The sequence below is a fragment of the Passer domesticus genome, chromosome 2 (assembly GCF_036417665.1).
Source record: "Passer domesticus isolate bPasDom1 chromosome 2, bPasDom1.hap1, whole genome shotgun sequence".
Lineage (NCBI taxonomy): Eukaryota > Metazoa > Chordata > Aves > Passeriformes > Passeridae > Passer > Passer domesticus.
The window spans coordinates 76260892-76283934 of record NC_087475.1 but is presented as its reverse complement, the minus strand read 5'-3'; the positions used below and the strand labels follow the sequence as shown (position 1 = coordinate 76283934).

At 39.9% G+C, this 23043-nt stretch overlaps 1 protein-coding gene across 6 annotated transcripts in view; it reads right to left on the bottom strand.

Moving 5' to 3' along the window:
• Nucleotides 1–23043, bottom strand: part of PDGFD (platelet derived growth factor D) — a 136960-nt gene that overhangs the window by 51157 nt on the left and 62760 nt on the right. For 2 of the 6 annotated variants that reach the window (XM_064409401.1, XM_064409398.1), the window contains exons 2-4: nucleotides 6604–6790; nucleotides 2439–2619; nucleotides 1744–1785 (exon numbers count right to left, since the gene is read on the bottom strand). In XM_064409401.1, the coding sequence (XP_064265471.1) occupies nucleotides 1744–1785; nucleotides 2439–2619; nucleotides 6604–6790 (410 nt within the window). Of the gene's footprint in view, nucleotides 1–1743; nucleotides 1786–2438; nucleotides 2620–6603; nucleotides 6809–23043 lie in introns of all 6 variants that reach the window. The other 4 variants (XM_064409404.1, XM_064409399.1, XM_064409400.1 and 1 more) reach the window with 3 other exon arrangements.

The following is a 23043-nucleotide window of genomic DNA, read 5'->3' as shown; positions in this document are numbered from 1 at the left end:
TGTCTCTTATATTGGGACAGTTAAATATTCACATGTATCCATACAGTTTTCAACCTTATACTGTTGAAAACTATCCTTGTATCTTCTTGGACTAATTTTCCAGCATCAGTCTGAATTCTAATCCCATCGAGCCCTTTTATCCTAGATGGGGTATTTACTTTCTATACCTTGTTTTACAAAGGCAAATGTGATACAAGTCATACAAGTCTAATTTATGTCTTTTCTAGAAAAATAATCCCCTTCTGTTTCACTAAATGGCACTGAAATGTGCAGTTAATAGAAAAACACAAATATATAAAGATAGTGAAGGACGTTTCTGCTAAGCTCTCTGGTGACTTATTTGTGCCTTAGAGTGTGTCAGAGTGCTGACCTAAGTAAAAGCTTGATCTGCATCAAATGTAGTGAACTTCACTGACTTTCTTGAAGATTTATTAATGAGAGGCCAAAGAGTCAGGCTGCAAGGCTGCTTGGCTGCATGAGTAACTGTGAGAAATTTACCCAGTCATTCTGGCATGATGCACAGAAGATGGAGCTGATCAATAAATTCCAAATCACCTATTTTCTCTGGAAAATTATCAGACTCTGGTATACAAATAAACAACTACCACACAGATCCAAACTTCAAATATAAGAAAGAGCGAGGGAATGAAGAGATTTGTGCATATCTTGTGCACCATGTTCCAAGAAAGGCCCCAGAAAGTAGCCCTTTATTGGAGAAGGTTATGAAGTGAAGGAAAAAAGGCAATGTAAAGATCCTTAATTTCATCTCATAGAAAATACCATATGTTTTTGCATGCTTCATTAATGCTCCCTGGTTTACTGACTAGAAACACACAGCGAGTCCAACCTTCAGGGGTCAGCAGTGCTCAGGATATCTCTGAACAGGCGACTGTGGGGACTATAGAAAAAGGGCTGATTCTGCACAGAATCATGCTGCACTTTTAGGTTGTATGGTTCGGAATTTGAAGAGCAGTTAACTGAAAATCACTCCCCAACTCACAAATACCACCAACCACCAGGGCTCTTCTCTGAAATAAAGCAGTATTTCATTCAGAGGGTGCACTTAGAGATTATTCTTGTAAATAGATTTGCTAGATTGCAAATTCTCAGATTGCAAATTGCAAATTTACTCCCTAGTTTTGAAATTAGATAAATACAGTAGCCTTTTCTGAGCTTTCTAGTGCACAGAGTCCCGTGTCTTATGAGTGATAACATTCATTTTTGGAAAGCCTAATACTATCAGACTATCTGTATATTCTCTGGAATAAAACTTACTAAATGCAGCAGAGTTTCTGTGGCTGTGCTGAAATACAAACAGTGTAAAGAAAGGCTGCTGCTTCACTCTCATTTTTATGCCCAGTGGTCTTTCATAGACTGTTCTGCCTGAATCTGAGTTTTAGTAGATTATCTTCAAATTAGAGCTCAGGATGTACTTACAATTTAATGCCTTACTCCACTAGAAGCCTAACAATTTAAATGCAAGGGAGCAAAATCTTTATAGCTTTGCTCTGTCTTGACAATATGCTGTTGATGGACTCTTTTTAGCACACACAGGCATACATGCATGCAAAGCCAAGAGGAGGAAGTTAAATGACTCAAACAATTAATCTTTCCTGTTACAACGTTATTGCTATTCCAGGCTTTCTTATTCTTGTTAAAGGACAGTGGATTGAATAAAAAGGGAATAAGAAGTATGATGGATAGGAAAATATAACGATGACAGTATAATAAATTATTGCTTACCATTTCCTGAGTGTTTGCAAAATCTGCCTCTTTCGAGCTACACTGCACCAAAAGCATTATAATATTAATCAGGGCAATGCAAAGCAATACATATTTGTATCAAAATCTACTTAAGTGTACTGAGCATTCCCGCTCCCTAAAAGCAAAACCAAAAAAAAAAAAAGAGGAGATTTTCATCTCATTGTAATAGTACATGATACACTACTAATGCTTCTGCATACACAGAGGTATGTTGATATCTGATTAAAAATACACTTAGCACACTGTCTTGCATGCAGACTTCTACTGAATACATGATAAACTACTCTTCATCTGAGAATCACAGCCATAACCCCTCAAGGTATTTTTATTTGACCTCGAATGAACATGAAAAAGGGGTTCACAGAGCAGCCATTTCTTTGCTATTTCTGCAGCATCTCTCAAGGCAGTGGCAGTGCAGCTTTAGTGTAGAAAGTGTTAGTGCTTCTGAAACATGTAATTAGAGTAAATCTTGAACTGAACTTGACTTTATTTTATATTTAATGACACAATGTCAGAAATACTTTGATCTGCATTAATGCAGTTGCTAGAATAAAATTACTTTCAGTCATTTAGTGTTTTGATCCCACATTTAGCTACGCCATCCAGTCTTCAAGAACTGATGCTCTTTTACACTGCAAGCTGTCTCTTACCCCTATTACCCCTAGGAGACTTACCACAAGAGAGTAACATATCTTGAATCCAGGTTTAGCCACAAAGTAGTCATCGGACTTGAAAGTTATCTTTATGTGATTTGTCCTTGATGTTATTCTTGGAGGTACTTCCTTGTGTCCACACCACCGTCCTCGAATAACTGTGCTGGTCTCTGATACATCTTCCACTTCCACAAAGTCATACCTGAAAAAGAGTATGAAGACTCAATTTCTGCTGACTCTGGTTACAGACAGTGTTTGCAAATTGACAGGAGCACAGCTGGAGACACAAAGACAACTGTCCCCTGTTCTCCAAAACATCAGCCTAAATATTACAAATGGTGGACAAGATTGTGTGCCACTAAATACACTAAGCTGCAAACTACTGCCTGAGTACTCAAATGACTGATTTCTGTGCTCCTGGAACATGACAGTATTTGCTACCACGTTAAAAGAGCAATAAGAGGCACTTGCATGTGCTTAGTATACAGTAAGCATACCCATTCTGTTTCATGTGGTGGGTAAATAATTTAGAGACCTGATAAAATATTATTTAAGGCAAGCTGCCCAACCTGAGCAGTTGCAAGCACTTGTGCACTTTCTGGTGGTCACCCTACTCCCTGCAGCAGCAGCAGCAGCCACAGGCGCCCGCCTGCTCTGTCAGTCAGAGGGCTAGAGAGGGCAGCCACTGTGCCAGGAGCAAAGGGAGATGCTGGAGGGACACAGGGCAGTGCATAATACTGAAAGGTGCTTTTTAGGACCTTCCTTGGTAGGTGGAACATTGCTCCTGCAGCTGGTTTGGAAATATTTATGTCTAGCTTTCAAGTAGGAAAGCATGCTGCTGCTCTGCGTGCTGCAGTGGGGAGTTCATGTGCATGCTGTCACCAGGGAAAATGAAACAGCATATCAAAAGTCACATCTAGGCACCCGTGCCACAGCACTGATACCTGAGCCCAAAGAGGCTCTGCCAGAAGCAGAAGGCACCAAACCCCAAGGATGAAGGGACACAGTGGCAACACTCACTGCTCCAGCCCGCGCATTCGCCCGCTTGGGTATAAATGACCATATAAATAAATAAATAAATAAATAAATGAGTAAAGTTATTGAGCTGGAGAATAAAGGGGACATAGAATGAAGTTCTGCTTTTACTAGAACTATGAAAAAATATCTCTCAATATCTATGGAGCCAGAATTAGGCCCCACACATTGCTGCCAGTGAGGCAGAGGTGATGACAAGAGGGGCAGCTTGAGTGCCATCCTCACAGTACAGTTAAGCCTTAAAACTCTGGAGGTCTTTACCAGGAATGTTTTCTATTATCAAAGCATCTGCTCCCTCCAAAGAAGGAGTTCAGGACTGTTGAGTGATTCTTGCTAGCAATGCACTGCTTCCCACCCCAAGTCTGTGGGCCAAGCACCCTCCTCCCTGCCCAGTTGTGGGAGTTGAATAGCTCTGTAAATAACAGACCTGCTTTTGTTTTTCTGCTGAGAGCCCATAAGAAAAAAACCACAAGTACTATGTGGTTTGAGAATATCAGCTCTGCTGCTTTTATATTCACCAATGCCAAATTGCACAGAACAGAAAATAACAGATCCACCATGACCACTTAAATCTGCCCAAACTCTGCTGAAATATTCTTTTTTTGAAGCACACCAAGATTTAGTTCCAAGCAAAGTAAACTTGTCTCAATCTCCCTCCACCAACCCAAGCTCCCACTCCCTGGTGCCGATGGATGTGGTACCCAGCAGAGCTCCCAAGGATTCACTCCGGCCCCTTGGGAAGCAGGGAACTGTGGATGCCTATTGCAACACAAGGGGTTGTGGTGTTTGACAGGAGATAACCTTGTAAGCTTTGGTGAAAGCTGTCCTGACTGACCTCCCCAGTTCTGAATGTCAGAAGCCAGACTAAGCAGCAAAACCAGGGAAAATCCAGATACTTTCAAGGATTATATCTGCTTTCAACAGCAGAGGCTTTGCTGCAATGATCATGGAAGTAGGTGTGTTCTGAGTTGCTTCTGTGCATCCAAGGAGCCTCAGAGGCTGGGTAATTTAATTGCTTTTCAGAATCATCTCTTATCAAGTGCCTGTGGAAATGCTAACAGCACTTCTTGAACATTCTGTAAGACCTTGAATATTTCCTCTCCTTCTTCAGAAGCTCTGAAGAAATATAGCTCTGCTAAAATATACCTTTTCATTCCTCAGCCTGGATGAATTTCAATCAGTTCAGACTTAATAGTATGCAAATTACAATAATTAGCATTAATGAAAAATTGAAAGAAAACACTAGGAAGTTTCTGGAGAAAAAAGCTTAAGGTCAAAAGCAAATACAAAAGCAAGGTAAGGTGCAGAGGTGCTGAATTACTTGTCCAATATGCCCAGCCTTCAGGCATATGCTTAGCTCTCGGCATTCATTTCAATTAAAACAGTCCTGGCTGTCTTGCTAAAGCAGCACTGCAGGGATTGTCAGGGACTGAAGCTGCAGAAAGGATCTAGTTTTGGAAAATATATTGAGCATTAGCAAAACATCCAACTGCATACAGTATTTAACAGACTTAAAGCCATCACAATCTGTCTGACCAAAAAATTCCTTGCTCTGGAAGTAATACTACCCAAATAAAGGTCTTCCAGAAACTCTAGGGAAAGTTTTACTGCAGAAAAGGATGTGATATTTCTCCAGCACTATGGATGATGGAAGGTCTTTGCTTTTCTCTGCATTCTAAATTAGGTGCCCTGGAAAAAGCAAGCAGACTGTCTTCCAAGATGCTCTCCAAGCACATAATGCCAGTAACAGCTTGACTTTCCCTCAGTGTGGCACCACCTTTAATGGCTTTTGACAGAGAATACTTAATCTTTTTTTTTTTCCACAGTAAATTAGTCCTCTGTTTCAAAGTTGCAATGCTTTAAGGTCAGCCACAGTTTATCCACAATGTAAATATTAACAGGCTGCTTCTGTGTGCCTTAGGATCTGAATCTGGGAAAGCGTTTGGGGTACTGGGAGGTTACTGTTGTTACTGACTCTGCTGCTGATCTTGGACCAACATCACCAGAGCAGACCTGCCAAGGAGCAGGGAAGGAGAGCCAATTTTAGGCTGCATTCCTTTATTGCTACATGGAAAACAAACCTGCAGGAACGGTTCCCTCTACCAGCAATAAAGAAAATTTAACAAAGAAAAATAAGGAAAAAAATCCATCCTGTAAAATGCCTGCAGAGATGCCAAGCCCTACAAACACAAATTAATTGACAAAGATAAGATAAGAAGAGGTTGGGTGTGCAGGAACACTAACAACCAAGTTCTGTGCACAGATAAGGTATAAGTAACAACATGATCACACAGAGTTGGAGGCTGAGACTTGAGCATTTCAAGTAAGTAGTATCACAGAAATCTGCCTTTTGGAGGGCATGGGAATCCTGAGCCTGTTTTCTCCCACAGAAAAGAGGGCTGAATAAAAGAAATATAAACACATGGATTTATACTGTTTTAGTCAATGCTGGCAAGATTCACCTCTGTACTCTACTAATGCAAAACAGTTTATCCACCCAGGTTCATCAGCCAGATCAGCTTAGCTTAAGGTCACTTTTGTTTAAAAGGAGAACCAAAGCAACTGGGATATAATAGGGTAGGCTTTAACAGATTTACAGATACATCAGCATGCATCAGTACACTGACATTTGTGGACCTACATATGAAAGTTTTAAAAGGAATTGTACCAGTGAAGAGCAAAAATAAAGATAAGCAAGTAATTTGAACATAATTCTGTTTTTCAATACATTTTTATCTGTCCCTCACACCCAAATATAAATGCTTACCTACTCACTCAAACCTTCTAGAGCCCTCCACCTACTGAAAAAGATGTTTCTTGCCTAGCTGAAATGTGACAGAGGTGATAGAGGACAAAATCCCATTAAAGCAGCACCTATGTTGTTAGATAGCTGGATTTGAGCATACAAGTACCTTGCGCTTAAAACGTTATACTATTAAAACCTTACAAAACTGCTTCGGGTCCAGGACAGCTCCGTTTATTTATGAACTCAAAGACTAATTTCAGCTGGGAGGGCCCCTTAAAGGTCTGTCCTCCTTGCAAGGACATCCTAGACCTATCTAGAGATGCTCTGATTTTGCTGTGCAGTCTCATGCCAGTGAGCTCAAAGGTGGTCTTAAGAACCCTTTGCAAACTTTCAGTTGGCACTCACCTGCAGATCTCATTTTCGGGTTCCTCCAGCCCAAACTGATTATCAAAAGCCAGTTGGATCCTGGTGCTCTCTGGGGAGTGGAGCCGCCACGTCAGCAGGAGGTTCCTGGGGTAGCTGCTGGGGAAGCGAGGACTGTGGATGCAGCCGTTCCCTGCCACGCTGATGGTCTCTTCTTTTCGGTACAAGTCTGTGAGGTGATTGCTCTCTGTTAGTAGTCACAACTTGTAGAAATTAGTATGTTGTTCCAGTTACAGGAAGGCAAAAAACACAACAGTTTATAACACAGCACAATTATTAGCATTTCAAGTCTATAAAATGTTGGGTCTAGGAGCAGTTATTAAATGGAAAGTACACTGTATTTTCTCTTAATTCAATCCCCTATTAAACAGTAAGAACAAGAGAGCTCAAGTATATAAACTCTTTATTTTACAAGAAATGTACAATTATATTTTTACATTTATATTGATTATATAAGTTCATTTTCACCACATTGGTTTTAAAACAAGAAAATAATTTAATAAAAGCTTGAGAACAATGACGTAAGACAGACTGCAATAAAAAAAGTAAATAGTCCTGCTTCCCAAATTTTGTGCTCTGGGGAGCAATGCCCTCTAAACAAAAACAGGAATGAAGGGCTGCAGGAAAGTGAGTATGGCTGAATTAAAATTTCTTTACTGTGCTTAAGTATTTCCTCCCAGAAACATGTGTAAGGCCATGTTTTGATTTTATTTATAAATATATATAAAATATGTAAAGGTAATTTTTTATTTTATTTATATGGTTTGAACCATTTTCTGCCTATGGTCTGGTTACTTAAACAGCTACTCCATGCTTATACCAATGTAACTGAGGCCAGATCCTATCCCATCAACCATCTTACTCAGTAACTTCAAGACAAATAGCCAAGTCTTTACTTAATTAAAATTCCACAACTTTTGCCTGAGCAAATATTTAATTGTTCCTAAAGTTTACTTTTACCGAGGTAAAACCTCTGCTGCTGTAAATCCATGGCTCCAAGGATTACAGGAACTGTGTCAAGACTCAGACCTCTAAAAGTAAAAAATGTCTTCTCAGTTGCACCAGGCACTTGCACTGCCCAGATGTTTGCGATACTGGAATTTGGGTCAGTTTGCATCAAAGAACTGTAAATAACCATTTTTCTGTCCATTGACAACTTCAGTGTGGAGAAATTTTGAGGATCAGAAGGCTCCAAGGCAACCTTCAGATCACAGCAGGTTTCAGTTCCCAGTCAAGTCATGTACTTCTGAGCCTCTACCTCTGGGACAGCTACCTGTGCTCCTAGCCCACATGATGTGTGGGGATCTACATGAATTTGGACACTTGTTTTCATGTAAACACCCAAACTCTGGTGTATTTATCTTAAACTGAACATCACTACACTTTGCTGAATGCCACGTCAACCTCCAGTTCTACTGCAAGCAATAGAAATAGAAAACTGCGTACTTCTCCTGAATCTGGCTACCGAAGAAGAACAAATGGTGGAAAAATATATCCACCAGGCCACTCTGTGAACACTAGAAATACAAAACCAAAGCAACCAGTCACAGCTATCTGTCACACACACTAATCTAAGTCTTCACTTTTGAAATAAAATCTAACATGTGACTGAATTTTTCTAAGTTCTTTATATGAAATAAATATACTTGTTTAATAAATGCTCATTGAAACCAGGAATCCAGACAAAAAGTACAAACTTCTTGATTAGTACATCTATTTCTCAGGTTGCTTTTCACTGGTTCCTGGCTGTAAATACCTCCCTGCATGCCGCTGTAAACAAAGCACGGTTGTCTAACCATTCATTGTACTCTTCTGACAGCACAGTAATTCTAGCTTCCAAACAACCTGAAACTCAGGAGAAAAAAGTACTATGTTTCTTATAAAACTATTTCCACAGACCTAATTGTGACATCTTTCTAAGATGCTCTCACACTCTGAGCCACCCTTTCTAAGCAAACATAGCCCTGGTTCAAAAAGTGCAGAACTAGTTTTGTTTCATTCTGCTTTAACCAAACAATTTGCATTGGAAAAGTGCCAATTTGGTGAAAATAAAGACCACCCACCTATTAGTTTTGTTGCTATTTTCATCAGGGACATCTATGCTGAAGTCTGTTTTGTATTTGCTTTTATTCTAAAAAAAAGGGCAAAAAAGACATCTGTGGGGTTTTTTTCCCCTGATCTGGAATGAAACAAAATGTCCAGCCAACACTACTGAGCTCTTACTGAAATCCTGAGGACCTTTGAACTCTGAAAACACCCAGTACACTAAGAGGACACTATTTCACAGGACTTTATCCAAAACATCCAAGAAATGGGATAAAAATAAACCAGATTTGATGATAACAAATTCTTGTGAAAAACAACCCTTCCCTAAGTCAGAACAAAAATTACTGCAGTAAAGCATGGCAAAACTCATCCTGTAGATGAGAGTCCATTACTCTTCTTTCTTGAACAGTGAACTATTGTCATTTCCCTTCTGTCACCATGCACTTTACTGTGTGGTCCAATCTGGTTCATTATTCTGAGGGAAAGGTTCCCTTTTCCCAGGCAGTTCTAGCACAGGCTTTAGTCTCATATCGTCAGCTGCTGAAATTAGAATTCTGGGGACAGTATCTCTAAAATGTGCTCATATACATACCCCCAAACAAAACCATACCACCCCAACTGAGAATGAACACTACCTTCTCTCTTGTACATCAAGAAGAGGGTCTGTCACAGCTTTTCATTTAAATTAAAATCTGAATTGCGCAGACTACAGTGCTCTGCCTGCAAGGCAGTCACACCTGACCAAGACTAGTGCTGAAATGTCATGGCTGGCACAGCTCTGCAGTATCCAAGCTGTACAGGTACATGAAGCAATAGAGTTGCCTGTGTTATGAAGTTTAAAAATCAAAGCACAATAACTTGTTATTTCCATCACGGTAAATGCGGCAATTATAAAGTCATTGTGGAGGAAAGGTTGGAGAGAAGCACGGGGATAAAATTCTCACTATAGTAAAATAAGGGATATTCAAATACTCCACTCTGAGGAAAAGCCCCTTCCACAAAGAAAGAAAGTATGTTTGATGAGAATGGTCATAAATACTGTTTCTACAGCCACATGGGATGAAATCTAAAGCTATTTGGAACCTTCACCCGATGCTGGAGCAGACTTTTCAGGAGCTCTGAAACAGCCTGATTCCCTCTCAGCCTCCTCACCATGCACTAAATTACAACCTGAAGTGGTGTAGCCAGCACTGTAATCAAACACCACAGAATTTTCTAAGGTGATTTTCATTAGGATTTCACAGATAAAACACAGTCAGCACAGAGTCGCTCCTAGGAGGAATCATCAAGCATCTGGGAAACAGCTTGAGGAGATGTGAGCAACACTCATACCTTTTGTATCAACAAAGCTATGAGACTAAAATAAAACCTTTCCAAGCAGACAAGTATTGTCCTCATCAGATACACTGGGGGGGAACTCATGGAAATCACACATTTACCACGGGGAAAGTCATGATAGAAAGCACTTAATGAAAGATATAGGCAAAGACAGTGTATCTTTCAAGGCACTGAACTGTCCCATGTTGCAACACAACACAATGCAGCACTATACCGTGTCCTAGATGTCACATTCTAACTGTATTCCATAATGCTTTATGGGAGTAAATAAAACACGACAGTACATAATGCACTGCCTGTCACATTTACTAAAAAGCATATGAAATCATTTCACAATGAATAAAAGCAGGTGCTAAGTCATAAGGCAAAAAGGCCATTTAGGCCATGCACAGAAGGAGGATATTCTAGATGGCAGAAGCCACAAACACATCCTTGCACTGGGGGAGAAAAACTGTCTCATAAGGAAGATGAGTGGGAAGGAATCTGGAAGACATCCTTTTTGGTGAGGCAATTCCCTGTAGAGAGTCTGTGCTGATTGTGAAGCAGCTTGCTCTATATTTTATTTATCTGAACTAATCTCTCCTTTTATTTTTCCCCTAATTCTTTCGCAACCATTAATTTTAAACATAATGGCATACATGACAGTCCAGCTGTCCAAATTAGAGGAGCTCCATTTCAATGCTCAAGGCAAATGCATTTTCCAAAGTGCTTGCCTTCCTCCTCCTGCAAGGAGTGCAGATGGGTGTCAGAGTGGGAACTGGGATGTACAGTTCAATGTATTCAGGAAAATGTGCTTGTCTCAAGACAGTCCCCACCATGGCTGCCCAGTGCATCCAATGTTTCCCTTTCCCAGTGAGGCCATGCTGCAGGAGCAGCAAGAATCAGAAAGACAAATTTCATCCTGTGTTTTCTCTGGATGCCTGCACTTCCTTGTGAGCTTTAGCAACATATCAACACTTTGCTTTTAAAGCTACTCCTCCTAGTCATGACATGCCTGTTACTACAGACAGAAGTCTGCTTGTACCATCATCATTCAACAGACAATGAATTCCTTCAGTAAAACAATGGCAATAATAATTTAAAAAATCCCAACCAACCTAAAAGGCAATTTCTAACTGATAATAGCTAATATGACATCTGTTCTGTGATATATCCAGCAAGGAGAGTCTATAAGTGTCACTTCCTTTAGAAAGAAGAATAATTACAAAAATAACCTTGTCTAAGAACCTAACCAACAATATGGAATACTCAGATCCACTCTTCTAAGGTTTCTGGAATTTCAACACTTCCAACACTTCCTAATGTGTTGTTTTATTTGTAAGTTTGCTTCTGTCTTTCCTCCCCTTGGGAAAGTTGGCCAACCAACTTCAATACAGCAGTAAAGGCTGAAAAAATACCATACTCTGAATGTATTATGACAAGAAATACACCCTCTGAAATGCCATGGAGCATAACCTCATGAGCTCATCCTCTGGTACAGCTGAGAAGAGAGTTTCTGAGAACCATGGTGAAGTTCATTTTACTACTTATGAAAGTATTTGTTATTTCAGGAAAGTACCTTAGGATTTTGCACGTGGGAGTTTTCCAGATATAACCCTCCTCCCCCATTGCTGTTGTCTTAAAAAAAAAAAAAAGACAGCAGTCAGTGGTTTGCCACCAGTTTTTTAACAAATGAGATAACCTTCAGGGAGAAAAATAGCTCTTCAGCTCCTCCAGTTGAAAATTAGCCTGATCTAAATAGCTGAATCTACAGAGAAGTAAAGAACAGTAAAACACTTTTGAATCCAGACCACAAATCAGTTCATCTCAGGGACAGGAATGCCAAGCAAGTTGTATTTATCATAGCCTGTTCAGGAAGTCACTGGCATTTTACTCCCCACCCTCCTACAATAAGCATAAACTTTGTTATGCATAAGGTTCTGTGTAAATCAGATGAAAAGATGACAAGAGTTCATTGTAAAAATATTGTACGCCATAGCTGGTCATAGCTTGTTGGGAAGATGTAAAGCAGTAAGGTCATTTTCCTTGTTAAAAATAGAGCATTTTTTGGACTTGTTTTTTATTTTTTTGTGGGTTTGTTTGTTTAAATGCATATAAAAAATAAAATGAATCCTAGACAGTGAACACAACATCACACTTCAGCTCTCTAATGAAGAATATAATCCCATATGGTAGTACCAGTCCTACACATCTCTGTCCTTTCAATGACAGAGGTCTAATCCACCTAAATCAGCTCAGCTCCCATCACTATTCAGCAGCAGTTCTCCAAGAAGGCAAACCAAAGGAGGGAAAGGATTGGGATGGTCAGTGATAAAAGAGGTATAGCACACTCCCAGCCAGGCTAAAAGATCCAAATTGTCTCTTACAGAGGCACTAAAATGAGAAACAGCCAATCTGGTATAGGGATGTATATGTATGAGTATATTAAGGCAGTGGATACATCCAAAACATCAATTCAATTTGCTCTCAGCTTTATACAATTTCAATAACCCTATTTATTTCAAGAACACAACAAACTTATAGTTAAGCTCATACTTAAGGAGTGTGCTGGATCAAGACCCAAAAAAAGAGAACAGCATTTTAACACCACCTAACATGTTACTTGCCACCCAGCAAATGAGCAATTGAAGTGAACCCAAATCCCACGGGAGCTGATGAAAGAATATCAACTTAGTTGATTTGCCACTGGACGTCAAAGAAGAAGCTCCAGGTACCTGCTCCTTCTCTTATTAACAGGCCTCTTCTTTTTATCAGGAGCATGAAAGATACTCCAAGCAACATCACAGCTCAAATTTAAAGCATGACCTGTTCTGTCACAGAGGTAATATCAAAAGATGCTCTGTGCATGTTCAGCTAAATTCAGACCTCACATGTAATCAGCTCACTCCAAGTCCCTGAGCTGTGTGCAGATCTTTGCTAGAAAAATATATCCATAGAGGATTTACAAAAGAAACAAAATTGAGCTTTAGTTTAAAGAAAAAAATTAGCCAGGGCACAACACCAGTACAGAAGGTATCAGAAGGTGTACAGAAGGTACAGATGTACTCCAGACATCTAAAATTCAATTCAGAGCCATCATCTATTTGGTAACAGAAGGGTTAGTAGTCTGCCTGTGGTTCTGTGCAGAGCAACCCCACTAGTCTTGGTGGTATGCAATCTGTGGTTGAACATGACCTCAGCAAAGACCACTTATGAGACTTTTAAATGACCACTTGATAAGGAAGTCCAGGCATATAATTCAAAGAGACAACATATCTCTATGCTTCTCACTGTAATAAGCATAGTTATATTTGCATTTAATAATACTATTTTCCCTGTGAAAGGGTCACCATCATAACGGCATTTTGCATACAGAACTAAAAAAACAGTCCTGAAATGAAGAAGAAGACTGCAGTTCGGTGGGGTGAAGGCTCTCCTTTTGCAGTGGGGGCCTTTCTCAGACTTCCACAGATGAATACTGAGAAAACAATTCCTTAATTATGTTTACAAAGATACCAAACTCAGAGCAGTTTGCTTTTAGCAGTGACTTGTATTACTTGCTTTTGACTTCTTGATAGAGATTTTCTTCTACATGAAAGAATATCCTGAATGTCTTACAGTAAAGCAAAAGTGTCTTTAGAAAAGTAACATATGTTAGGGCAACACATAAAACACTTTGTTAAATGCCAGCTCTTTCCTGATGGGTGGTAGTGTTGCAATGCACCTCTGTTGGACTCTTAAACCAACAGCAAACTGAATGCTGTATATTTATGTATTTTTTCCCTTGGGATTTCATAATTAAGTATGAAAGAAAAAAAAGTGTGTATCAAGAATGTGTAGCTCTAATGATGTGCAGTAAGACTGATGCATATATCCACATGATTGTGAGCATAAAAACATACAAAACCTTGAGAAACCATGAGAAAAAAAAATACAGAAGGAAATGGTTCTCCTGGTGCTGCAAAGAGCTGAAGGGAAACATGATAACTGAAGCAGATGTCTGCAGTGAGTGCCAACATCTTTGTAAGAAGGCTGGTACATAAAACTTGTGTAGTGCCTTGGACAAGATGGTGCCAATTAGAGACACAATTTCTATTAAGCACAAACACTGGACATTGGCACATAATATTTTGCAAAGAAATAGCAACCTGTGAACTTAAGACACTGAATTTTCCTGTTTAGGCAGTGGCTTTAAGAGAGCAGACCTTATGGGAAGCTTCCTTCAAATTCTCCTGAAAATATATTTTCATATATATACAAAAATATATCCTTTTCAATTTTCCCTTCATTATTTTTCAGTTTTTTACAACCAAACAAAGACTTTTTGCCTTGTAAATCTGGCACAGTTCAAGTCTTAGAAGAGAATTTGTTTTACTATTTTAGAAACTGTTTCACTGAAGTACTTCCATGTCTGAACAAGACATGGAATTTTCTTACAGAAAAAAAAATGTTGATAGAAGGAAAAAGAAAATCCAATGAAAAGGGGAAAGTCTTCTCATGTTGAACATATTGTAGCAGATAGATAGGCAATTACAGAGTGGAGGTCACATGCTGGGACATTAGGCAGAAAAAGGAGATCTGTTCCATAAGACAAATCAAGGCAATTTTCTCTTGTGATGTGATGTTTCCTTATCCTCTATGTCAGCATTGAAGATCTAAAATCTCTGAAAGGGAGTGAAAGGTCACTTCTTACAATGGAAAGTCTGGCAAAAGTATTCTAACAGACACTCTTTCCTTGGACTGCATTTGCCAGGGGCATGTTTTTTTGTCTCTTAGAGTCCATATATCAACCAATTGCACAAAGATAAAAGCTTGTGAGGATACTTCAGTCCCTTTAAGGCAGGTACACTAAATACCTGATACCATAAAGTTACCTTAATTTTTTTTTAAAAAAAAGGCAGATCTCATTGCATTAAAGTATGATTGTTAGTAGTCTGTTCCTTTTTGTACAGTAACCTAACAGCTAAAAAATTATCTCTATTCTCAAAATCAGGACACAGCTTAATCTCCTCCAAGGAAACAGAAGCCTGTGTTGTGATTCTTCTATTTGCTCAAGAAAATTCAGACCACTTCTGTCTCCTCTCAATGGACAGATAGGTTCTCGATATTGCTTCAAAAATGGCTTGTCCATTTTCAAAGGAATAGATGGAGGTAAAATGCAGGAGAAATTCTTGGCACAAGGACCAGGACTCGAGATTAAGCCAAAAAATTAAAGACCAGCAGCTTTTCTACTTTCTACTCCAAGGCACTCTGTTATCAGTCTCTGACAGTTCAAACCAGAGCAGAGCACACCATAGCCTCCTTTTTGCCCCCATGTCTCAGTTTTCCTCTGCTGAAAACCACAGCACTGATGCAAGGAGACCAGAAGACATTGAGATCTTTTCCTGGAATGAAGGCAGAACACGAGTAGGGCCACCAGGGCGGCTTTACATCCTTTAGATGAAACCCAAGTTGAGAAACAAAATTCCCAGTCTGGAAAGTAATTTAAGTCATGCATACTGAAAGTACTGAGAACTTGAAGTGCGGGGGATCTTTCCTGTAAGTGCTTAGGATTTTCTGTGGAGGTTTGGCATCAGAATGCTGCAGAGATGTCATGTGGATAGATACTGCAATTCAACAAAGTTTCCAGGCACATAAAATTCTTGGCTGTGGCCTTCTTTTATTGTTATGATCTTGCACCAAAGGATCATCTAGACATTTCCTTAGTCCTTCACCTAGGAACAAAACTACATGTGGCTGGAGTGCAGGAGAGCTAATTCACTGCCAATATTTAGGGACCAGCGGCTGGGAAGATGATACTGGTGTGTATCCGCACAGCCCAAAACCTCAAGAGCTGCTGTCACAGGCAGCAACCATCCCTCATACCAGTACCGTCACATCCTGCCCACCATAAGCCAAAACCAAAACTGGAAAAGGAGCTATCTCCAAACATTTGATTTATACACCTCAGCTTACCAAGTCTTTTCTGGAAAAAACAGCTGTTTGGCTCATTACCAAGAAAAAGTTATTGGAAACATTCCTTCTCAGCTGTATTGGGGGATGCTGATGAAAAAAAGGAAGAACCTAACTTACTCTTAGGTTTGCTAAGTTAGAGGCACAACAGATCCTATGTGAGCAGATAAAAAAACACTGAAACCTGCATGGAGCCAATGATAACCAGGACTTTGCTAAGACTCCACGGGGAGCAGACATTTATGTATCTTTATGTTCTGAGCAGGGCTGAGTATACTGTGGGCAAATCAGGATGTAATTAAATAATCCTTCACTTTCACAGACCTTCAATGAACTCTCACTTTTAAATGGAAAGCTGGAGTCCCCTGTGCAATTGCACTGAGACAAAGCCAAACTTCAAAGTCATCCTTTGACCGTGGATTCAGTGAAATGTTTGACTAAAAAAAGAATAGAGTGGTTATGATGAAAAATTCAGCCAGTTTTGGCTACAGATTTCACCAGCAGGAACACAATGGGACACATTTCACTCCTCCAACTTTCAGAAGACACATGAGATGACTTAAGGTTGATCAGCAGACACCACCAGCACCCCCTCACATTAAAGCTTCCAGAGAAACACAGCGAACCAGCCAAACCCAGCTTGCCCCCACCCAGCTGAAAGCATAACAGGGAGGAGAAATGTCTGTAGATATAATGGCAGAGGATTTAAAGGAGCCATCTCAGGTTCTGCTCGACACTTCCTGACGTAGATTGCACAGCAAAAAAGGAAAGATGCACACAGTGGTGGCATGCACGTGCCAGCACAGCAGGTAGGACTTGGATGCTTGGCTGAGGCATGACCAGAATAGGTCCCTGAGAGCATCTGAAACCCAAGAGATCAACACCAAGCCACGGAGGCTTGCAGCCTGCAGGTGAGAAGGTCTAACCTCCATCTGTTTTAGACAGGGAGGTCAGAGGGGACTATTTTACTGCTGTGTCACCCCAGTTCTGTGCTGATACTGATGTTGCACATCTGGATGAACACCATGTGCTGAGATCCTGTCCCTTCAGAGGGCACAGCTGTATGTTGACTATTAAACACAGCTCCGAGCAGCTGTTTGGCCCAAGAGGAGGCAGATAAGAGGCTTATGTAACGGAGATAAAAAGGGTGAGAAAGTCCAGTAAATACAGTACTCTCACATCATTTCATTAACACCCTGTATCAGAGCTATTGAAGGGAGACGGGGACATACTGCATCATTTCCTGCAAAAAACTGTTTTCCACACTAATGCTTGAAATGCATAAGGATACCTTGGCACTCTCTGGACTATCCCAACAAATGGCTTCTACTCAATTGGCTTTGCATATTTTTTTGGCATCTGGAATTACAGTCCAGTAAGACAAAAAGAACCATCTCTACTTATGACAGCAATGGAATATACAATGTCAGGAAAATGTTTACGTTCATGTGTTCCACACAAGAAAGGAAAAAAAATTAATATTAAAAAACAAATAGGAAAGTTGGATTAATGACAAATTTGGTGTGTCATAATTGTATTTTTCTGATTTATATTTATTGGCAAGAATTCCAGAGACTGTCTTTTTTGTTGTTTGAACTTCCAACCGGTTTCATTTATTTGTCTTAGTCTTTTCTATGGAAGTCATGGAAGAACAGTCCATCAAAGGATGAAATCTTAAATCTCTCTTATCGACTTCAGAAGTCCTACCTTACAGCAGACATTCTAGATTACATAGCAGCAACCATTTTTTAGATTCCCTAGGGTGAAATGTTCTGGGTCTTTTTATAGTTTAGACTGTAAATAAGAAAATAACACAAGTATGACCTTAAATAACATCTAGTATAAACTGTAATTAAGTAACTGACAACTTTGGTAAATGACAGCTTCATTGCATGTTACTAAAATCAGTTGTGAGCAGTTTAAGTACTCTACGAAGCACTACTGTCCTATCATTTGCTGGCCTATGTACTGATTTACTTTATTTAAAGTAGTGCATTTTTTGCATTTTCATGACACTCCCCATCTCACAACAGCTCCATCTTTCTCAGACCTTCAGTTCTCATTTGCTACTAAAAAAAAGTTCCCACCTGCTAAACCTGATGAGCTGTTAAGGACACTGATACACTCCATGATTAGCCATTTCTCCCCCGTGCTCACAGCTGCACTGGGCAGCCGCACGGACCAGTGAGATGCTGGATTTGGCTACAGCGGTAGGGGAGGGGAGCAGACACCAGCTAAGAGAGGCTCCAAGAGCACTGGTGGAATCACAGCAAGACATTTCATGCCACTTGCTTCCCACACAGCAGATTTGCTGACCCAGTCGTCTTTGCCCTTTCATTGCCCAAAACGAGGGGCAGCGTTTCAGAGCCATCATTCTCACTGCACTCCCCAAGGGCATCACGGGCCATGGACAGGATGGAGCATGCAATGGCACACGCTGCCCACATCCATGCACTTCTGTCAACTACAGGTTTGTAGGAATTTTCGAAGCCCACACTGGCATATGCAAACACTACCATGATTTGTGCAGCAAATGTTTGCCAAGGAGAAGGCAAACCTCCCTTTCTCTCTATCCCTCCCTGCCTAGGAGCAGCAAGCATCAGTCCTGGCACGCACTGGCATTTCCCAAAAAGCTTCCAGAAACCCTAAAAGCCCAGCAGAACCCCAGGTTCCCACCAGCTGAGCGTTTGTCTGCTACAGAGCTGCAAGGTAAAGGCCGAGAGTCTTCCTTGATTCATACACTTTAATTAAGGGACTGGTGGTCCCCCACCTACCAGCTCCAGTCTAGCCACATACACATTTACTTGGTTATTTCATACATAAAGCTTTAAATTAAATGCATTTCTTTTTTCTTCCTACTTTTTAATGGATGCAGAGAATCATTCTGTCAAGAACAAAACAAACGCCCCACTAAACCCATCTCAATGGACGATTTGTTTCTCCAATGCAGCCTTCAAGTAATAAAGAAAGAATAAACATAACATTCTCCTAAGAAATAAAATGAAAACACTCTAAAAAAAACCCTTGCTTGTCGGAGGCATACTAAGATGTTAATGAACTCAGCTCAGACATTTACAGAAAAGCTCACTCTCCAAATCCATTTTCATAGAGCAGCAAGACAGCCTGGAACCAGACCACCTGCTTGTGTAAATCAGCAGCATCCCTACAGTGATCACAGCTATTTACACCAGCTGAGGATCTGACCAGAACAGCAGCTGAAAAGGGGAAAACTTTAATCTGAGCAGGTCCAGCAGCAATAAGTGCCCAGTGCTGTGATACACTGAACTCATGAGAAATTGAACTAAATTGGCTCATAGGGAAAATTCAAGGTGTGTCTGACCTATTAAACAGAGTTGAAGAACTTATACATGTTTTTTTTATATTTGCAGATAGAGTTGGGGAAGATTCCTAATTATATCAACATGGACTGAGTTGTTTGATTCAAAGGAAAATATTTGCATTTATTTTTACACAAATATTAATATACTGTTATTTATTTTGTCATTTCCAAATTCTGTACATAAACATAAGATCTGAATTCAGAAAAGAATTTGTGATTTTCATTCCTTCTTTTCACACTTTTAGTGCTGTTAGAATTTGCTGGGATCAGCAAATCAGGCACCTTTGAAAGTCTCAGCCACATGGACTGGGGACTCCCATGTGATTCAAGAGAATGTCAGTTCCTCAACCAGTGCAAACCAGTATTGCTCATGTGACCCAAATGGAGCTTTCACCCAGGCAATTGTTCCCGTCGTGGATTTTTCCTTTCCTGGTCACACCTTTTGAACAAAATGGCCACTACTGCAGAGATGAAACACAGATTTTGAAGTAAGAATTTGACATTGAAATACGCAGCTCACCCTTTACAAAAACACTCAGATGCTATACCATTTCTGGATGTTTAAAAACTAATGTAATGTCTGTTACTGATGTAAACACACAGATACTTTCAGGGCCTTATTTCAAAATTCACCTAAAATCTTTTCAATGCCAGATTCCTCTATATGATACTTGACTTTAGGGAGTTTTTTCCTCCCTTTCTTTAATCATCTGAAATATTTCCATATGGCTATAAAAAGACTGCTTTTAAAAAGCAAGTCCTGAAAGAAATGCTAACTAGTCATTAAAAGCCTAGGAATCAATTATATATGTGATGAGTTCTTCACATTCTCCAAATACATGTTGCTGTTTCGTCAAGATGCAGAATTATCAGTCTTTATGTACTATAACAATTAATGAAGAAATCCAAGAGCTGAAGGACAGCTCAAAAAAGAATAATTTGGAGGAGATGGTTTCAAAAAAGCCCACTGGCAACACCATTTTTAAAAAAGAAATATTAACAGAAAAAAACCCCAAACTTCAAGCCAACTACAGGTTTGAAAAAGGTAAACAATGAAAAAAAAATTAAAAAGCAGAGATTTCTTTTTCTAAAGGAGAATGAATAGAATGGATGTAGGGATTAACTTCTTTCTCCCCCAAATAGACAAGAGACCATAAACTGTACCAACTGTTGGAGAGAAAAAGGTTTGCAGAGAATGGTTTTCTACCTAAACACAACACATGGCTGATTATGGAGAAGCCAGAAGACTGTACCTTCTCTCAGAAATTAAGCAGCAGGACACAAAGACTGTCAAGGCATCTATGCTACCATAAATATCTAAGGTTAGTGGGAGAACAGGAAAGAAAGTATTACTCTCTAAATTAAACAATGGCAGGTAAGAGAAGGGAGTTTTCTTGGCTTCTGGAAAAGATATGAGACATGTTAGAGCTATAAATTATTAGCATCATGACAGCAGCAGAAATATTGTTAATACACAGGTACTTCGTGCAGACTAACACCACGGCTCTGTTATGGCAGGTGTTGACAAACAGAATGGGAAAAAGACTGTAGTCCTAGGAGGCCATGTGTTGAAGAGATATCACCAAAGCAATCTAAATTACCTTGGGATTCAGACAAAATTTGCAATTCAGGGAGACTCGACACTGGATTACTTTATAAGGAGAACCAATACAACAATACATTTGTCATTACTCATACTATTTGTACTCTGAATTGTGGCTAGATCCAAAAATACCACTTGGGCATCACATTTGTTCTACAGTTCTGGCAAAACTGTGTTTCTTAACCTCACTGTAAAACTGCCACCTCTCTTCTTAGATATCTGTGAGCATCACACCTTCTGCAGGTCTTTACACTTTCTGCCCCAGCCCACATCCAGGAGATCTCAAAGACAGACTGACTGGACACAAATTACCCCTGATTTGGTGTTTGTAAGAGATCATAGTTATTTTCTGGCAGATCACAACAGCTTTTCATCAGGCATGCCACGGAGCACACATACTGGGACAGAAGTCAAAATGTTGATAGTTTGAATTTCTGTGCATGCAGAATTATACATTCACAGCCCTTTTTTTGAGAATCTGCATACACAGCTAAGACATTTCTGCATGCATGCCTCTGGTGATTTTTCCTCCCCCTAGATGAGTACATCTATGATTAAATTATAATAGTTTTCTACATAGCATTCTTAATGTTTAGACAGATTGATAGAAGAATATATTTTACTCTCATTACTTGAAATATCTCTCTTACTGAAAGTAAACAGTGATTAAAGAAACCATAAACATTGCTTCATTCAGAATTAAAGCCACTTCAGCTACTTCTTTTGTAGAAACTACGGAAAGAAGCGAGGCAGACATGATGCTGTTACTCCACAGAATCTGCTCACAGCACAAATAATTTTTAAGTGTCATAATATTTTAACAGGAAGAAATGCAATTATCAGAATAGGTCTGGATCTCAGTATGTTTTACTATCCCACTTACTTCCATTGCCAGGAATAAGAGAAACCAAGCAGACAGAAACTGAAAAACTCCAACCACAATTAAGTAGCAATTAGTTATGAAAGGCTTCCTTGTTATAATATCCTTTATTCCAGATTCTGATTATTGCAGAAGACACCCAGTGGCTTAACCACATTTTGAACAAAAAAGAGAGATCTGGAGAGAAAAAGCCCAGTTTTCTTGCCAAGCAGAATTAGGGGAGGATAGTATTAGTGGATGTTCATGTAGACTCTTTCTTAAGACGTGATCTTATTCTTCTTGAAACTGTGCTAGCTTCATCAGTAACAGGACTGGGCTCCAATTTTTCATTCATGATGGATTTAGTTTCTGTGCTTCTTTTCTTCTCATCCCTGCTTCATAGCTGGGAAAGATGTAAACCACATAAACAGATGGGATTTTGCTACACTAGTTAACATGTTGATCAATCACATCATCTGCTGTGTGAGCCTTCCTTCTCCTCCCTCCCCTCCTTTGTGCAATCACACAAAAAAACCCAGCAGACTGCTTGTATATCATTGGTCAGGATGACAGGCAACACATTTCTCAATCTGCTTCCTCCTTTGAACATGTAAGGTCTATAGAAGGTTTTAACACCTAACTAAACCACAGTTACACAATACTCCGGAAAAAACGCTGCACCGGTTCCTGCTGTGCAGTGCACAATGCAGGACAGACGTGCCCACAGCTTCCTGGAAGCCTTCCCCCTGGGCTGGCAGAGGAGCATGCCACAACTGCCTGGGGACACCTTCAGTGACAAGATGTCTTTCCATGACATTTGCTCTTAAAATGCATCATGGCAGCAACCTATAGTCCTCAGGACTCAAGGCGTTTCCTGAGCTAGGCGCCATATGGTCACATAAAACCCTTCTGCAAAAGCTGCCTTGACGACAACTGGCAGGACAGCAAAAGAACTGGAGATGGAGCCCAAAAACCAGGTAAGTGCAACAATGACAAGTAAGAGAAAAACATATAAAAAGCAAGTCATATTCACATCACATAATTATATGCCCATCATTTGCCAGTAGAAAAACACTATGTAGTCTGAGGGCAGAAAAGGAAGTTTGAAAAATTAACATTTTTAGTTGGACTAATTGAATTGGCTTAAAAAAAGCACACAGGATTTTCATTGATCCTCTCTGGTTTTGTGTCCGAGGCCCACTGGTGAGGTTTAGAAGTGGATTTTTTAAGATCTCCCTTCTTCTCATGCCAGACTGGGGAGTGCAGGAAGGGCAGATGAAGCACACTCTCCAGACCACTGGGACC